We start from the raw sequence: 4,715 nt of genomic DNA, 5'->3' as shown, positions 1-4,715 counted from the left end.
GCAGGCTCCATGCTGTCTGCGTAGAGCCCAACTTGGGGCTCAATCCCACAACCATGAGATAATGACCTGAGCCCAAATCAATGGTAGGATGCTCAACCGGCCAAGCCACGCAGACACCCCTCATCCTACCCCTATTTACAACTCTGTGCCTCTGTAAAGCTGTTTCTTCTGCCTGGAATCCATTGGGTTAAGAGCACAGACTCAGGAGACTGACTGCCTGAGTTTGAATCCTGACTGATGAACCACTTCTTGCGTCAGTTTTCTTTACCCACAAAATGGGTAAAGAAATGGTACCTACCTCATAGAGTTGCTGTGAGGATTATAGAAGTTATAAACATAAAGCCCACAATAAATTGCTCAGTGTTAGCTGGTATTGTTTACCAACTGGGCAACTCCTACTTTTTTGAAGCCCAGCCTGGATCTAGTTCCTTTCCCAGTAGCACTGCCACTCCTTCCTTTGTTCTCTCACTGCTTGATCCATGTATCTGCTGTGGTCCTTTTCACTGTGGTACAATAACCTATTTACGTGTCCATCTGTTCCATTAGATCTTGTGAATCATGAAAGGCAGGAACTGTCTTATTCATCTCTGTAGCTTCAGCACCCAGAACACGGTATTTCCTCAATAAACAATTTTCCAGAAAACCAATCTAGCCCCACTGGGAGACCTGTGATTCCCAAACATACTATGGGATTCTGTGACTCTGTACCTAAGCACACATACCTTTCCCAGCTCCTCTCCCCACCCCACTTGGAAAATCCATTCTTTTTTTTCTACTCATACTTTCCATGCTCCAGGCCCAAGAGGCAGTTGAAATGTCACTTTTCCTGAGAAGTCATCTTTGACTCCTCCTTCCCTTATATTTATTTCTAGGTTTATATCCCTCTAGCATTTTATAACATCTATCTTTATTAATTGGTTCTCTTGGATGTCTTTTCCCTCTCCTCAGATCTTTGAGAACCTGACATGTAGCACCAGGCATGGCGAAAAGTAAATCAGGGGCCACCAATTTTGTTCTGCCTCACGATCGCCCACATGTTTTCTTAAAAATAGTGATTTGTAGGGCCCAATCCTTGAGGGTCTTATTCAATAGGTTTGGGGCAAAACACTAAACCATTCTGATAGCTGATGGGCAGCCAGGGTTAAGAACCACTGTAGCAGGTATGAAAACTTAAGCTAAAGACCTATTTCTGTTCATTGAAGGGAAGACAGTAAAGATTCGTTCCAATAGGCTGAATCAATTCTGAAGGTTCCTCTCACTTAAGAAACATAGAGACAATATGGTGTCCTCCTCACTGAAGCTCTAGTTTCTTGACATGAAACTGATACACTTTGGAGGGTCTACGGAAGGGCAGCAAAAGTGGTAGAATGTGCTGGGCCCAACAAGGTAATGGCACAGGTGAACAGAGACAAGGAAAAACAGTTTTATTTGCACGGAGAGTTGGAGAATAAGAAGGACCTGAGCCAGCCTACCACGCTAAGGAGTGAGATTAGGTTCCAAATGGACTCCACCTCCCAGCAGCCTTCCAGTTAGTATGATCAATAAAGGCCTGCTGGGAAAATGTATTTGCCACTGAATCACCAAAGTGTGCCAGCCACCTTACAAAAACAGTACAGTTTCTTTTTCCTCCATAGTTAAATCTCCACAACAGCTCCCAACTACAAATATTGCAGACGAAAAAGTTTAAAAACAAACACATTTTACAGATCTTAAACTTGTCTTCGGGATTTGGCTCAAAGGCCTCATCATCCTCCAAACATAGTCCTGCTAAACTCATCATCCAAGTAGTGAGAAAAAGGTCTTTGCTAGCCCATGGGAGTTCTTTTCCCATTTTCCCTAGGCAGTTAGGGCTGACCAGCAGAGTAAGGTGAAGATTGGGGGGTGAGCGAGGAAGGGCACAAGAGCTAATTTTCCCTGGTAACAAGATGGCATCTGAAGCTTGATGGGAGAGCAGAACTGGAGAGGCTTGAGGGAAGGGTCCAGGCCCTGCATTCAGTCAGAGTCACTGCTGGAAGAGGAGGAGGAAGAGGAGGAATGCTGCAATGGGAAAGGGGAAACGAGACAGCATCAGATCCAATGACCATTGATCACTCCATGGGACATTCTTTGGTGCTCTTCCCCTCCGCCCAGCGCCCCCTTGCTTCCTCAGGTCAGCAGTTTTGAAACAGACTGTCCCTTAAACAGCAAAAGCAAAGCATGTCTTTCAGCAGTGAACATATAGGAGTGGGTTAAACCCTCCTAAACTATTGCACAGAACTTTAATACTGCACTTGGAGCATATCTCCAGCTTTCTCTACCTGACTCAGTGTCTCGGCAAGGAATACATTACCGGCACTAGCATAGCGTAGTGCTAAAAGAAAGCTGCTACCTTACAAATGCTTACTGATGGGTCGCATGGAAAGTTCTCATAGCTATGATTCTAAGACAAGTGAGTAGAAACAGAAGCTGTGGGCCCATCTATCTACTTTTTCCTAGTCCCGAAAGGGAGAAAGTGAGGAAGGTGGAAGAGAAGGCGGGGAGAGTACTAGTCAAGGTTCTTTACACGCGTACTGCCATCAACTGCCATCAAAAACACTCTTGAGTCTCTCCAGGGTAATTTCTCCCGCAATTTAACCTCATCTTTCCTTCTCCTCAAGCTTCTACCAAAGGCCTAGGACCAGGAGGTAGTGCCCAAAGCCCTAAGGCAAATAAATAAACACTAGGCAGAAAAAGGTAAACTAAGGCCTCCTCAAGATCCAGGTTGGTTTATGGCCTTCCAGAGTTTTCCTGAGAGCTACTTGCTAGTTAACACTCTTCTAGAAGGAAGCTACTTCACCTTGGGGCTGTGGGTGAACTTTTTATCTGAAGCTGACAGTCACTGAGAGTCGTTCTGGGTGGTAGGACAAAAAGGCCCATGTAATTAACACAACACCCCGAGAACACTGAAGGTGGGTGTGTATCCAAGTTGCTATAACAATTATCTGGGGTTGGGGATGGGAAAACAAAAGTTCTAGCAGAGAGAAAGACAGACAGGAAGGGCTTTAGATTCCAGTATCTATTCTAAGGCTCAGCCTAGCTCTCCCTGATACAAAGTCCAATTAGCCTGATATTTCAAGATTATCAGATTCTTACCAGTGGGAATCCTTTACAAAGAAGAACCATCTACCAGAGCCACATAATGGCTCCTCCACATCCTCTGACTGCAAACCCCCCTTGCCCATTCCCGCCAGCCCAGTCCCTGTGAGGGGGCACCCCTGCCTAGCCAGGCTCGGGAGGGCACTGACCTTGCCATACTTGTGGTGTTTGTGCATCTTTTTATGAGCTTTCTTCATTTTCTTCCTCATCTTCTTGTCCATCACCATTCCCGGTCCTACGATGCCAGGTGCCAAGGGATTCACAGGAGGCATGCCAGGAGCAGGTGGTGGGTAGGGAGGTGGGTAGGGACCTAGGGGTTGCCATCCTGGATACCCTGGTTGTGGCACCGGAGGGGGGCCACCTGGGGGGAAAGCTGGATTCCCCTGAGGGGCTGCCGGAGGAGTTGGAAAGGGGCCTGGAGGATAGGCAGGATTTACAGGTGGTGGTGGTGGATGGGCAGGACTGGAACCTCCGGGGTACCCAAGGTTAGGAGGGTATGGATTTGGCCCTGGTTGCCCTGGTGGAAGAAACAAAGAATAAATTAAGGTCAGAACTGCTCAGACCCTCTGACAACAAATGCCTACAAAAAGAATGGTCCCATTTCTCACTCAATGCTTAGAGGGAAATGCAAAGGTGAGGAAGGAGAATGGAGCATAGGGGAGACACAGCTGTGTAGGAGAGAAAGGTAAGGACTGACAGGGCGTGGGGGAGAGGGAGACCGTGAACTCTAAGGAAAGAGCACTGGTCACCTGTGGTCTAAGGACTGCTTTTGCGGTTTAGAGAGGCAGAGGAAAAACCGACATGGAAACTTCCTGTTGTGGGGCTCATAGGAAAAGGGGTAGGGGTGAGAGAAGAGATCCCCCAAGTACCTACCGGCATTGGGATTCCACATGTTCAGGTGTTTCCTCCAGCCTGAGGAGAAAGAAATGAAGGCAGGAAGATGACGGTGCGGAGATGGGAAAGGGATGTTGCCCCCGAGCCCAAACCCAACGCCTCTAGCCCCACAGCAGACTCAGAGACAACTTCAGGACCTCCACATAAATGCTTTTTTCCATCCGTTCCTTCGCCCTACCTAGTTTTTCCCCCTCGTTTCTTAAGTACAGGAATCTAGCTTCTAGGATCTCTCCACCTTCCACTACCCTTGGCTGCAGCTGGAGGTCTCTAATTCCTCAGGAGAGGGGCAGAGTCCGCGAATCTCACTCCCTTTCCGTGGGGACTTAAACCACCCACAGGCTACAGAAGGATCTTAATTTTACCGGCCCCACCTCGGGAGGGGGGAGGGAGACAGGACCACCACCCCACCCCCACCAACTTAAGAGAAGGACCCGCCTCCCGGCGAAACAGGGTAGGAGGCTCAGGAGAGATCCCCAGCCGCTTACAAACGTAGTAGACACACCCCCTTCCGCGTTAGAAAGAGCAAATGGAGATCCTGGCTCCCGGCTGCGAAGAGACCCCTGACCCGGGGACGGGGAAAGGAGGAAACTGGGGAACCCAGATGCCCGGTCACCTTTACGCCACCGCCAGAGCTTGACTCATCCTCGGTTGTCACTTCCTGGTCACCCCCAACCCTAGGCTTCAGCACCCGCCTCTGCCACCACAAT

General features: G+C 48.6%; 1 protein-coding gene across 1 annotated transcript; it reads right to left on the bottom strand.

The window, feature by feature from the left end:
- Window positions 1–1,409: 1,409 nt before the first annotated feature.
- On the bottom strand, window positions 1,410–4,715 carry PRR13 (proline rich 13). Its single transcript, XM_077753494.1, has 4 exons — window positions 4,622–4,715; window positions 3,988–4,026; window positions 3,264–3,631; window positions 1,410–2,037 (listed from the first exon to the last, which is right to left on the bottom strand). Exons 2-4 carry the CDS (start codon window positions 4,004–4,006, stop codon window positions 1,993–1,995), a joined length of 432 nt encoding a protein of 143 aa, XP_077609620.1. The 5' UTR covers window positions 4,007–4,026; window positions 4,622–4,715; the 3' UTR covers window positions 1,410–1,992.

This window comes from Crocuta crocuta, unplaced genomic scaffold, assembly GCF_008692635.1.
Source record: "Crocuta crocuta isolate KB4526 unplaced genomic scaffold, BGI_CrCroc_1.0 scaffold30, whole genome shotgun sequence".
NCBI lineage: Eukaryota > Metazoa > Chordata > Mammalia > Carnivora > Hyaenidae > Crocuta > Crocuta crocuta.
The sequence above is the reverse complement of the archived record's forward strand: the minus strand, read 5'-3'. Positions and strand labels throughout refer to the sequence as shown.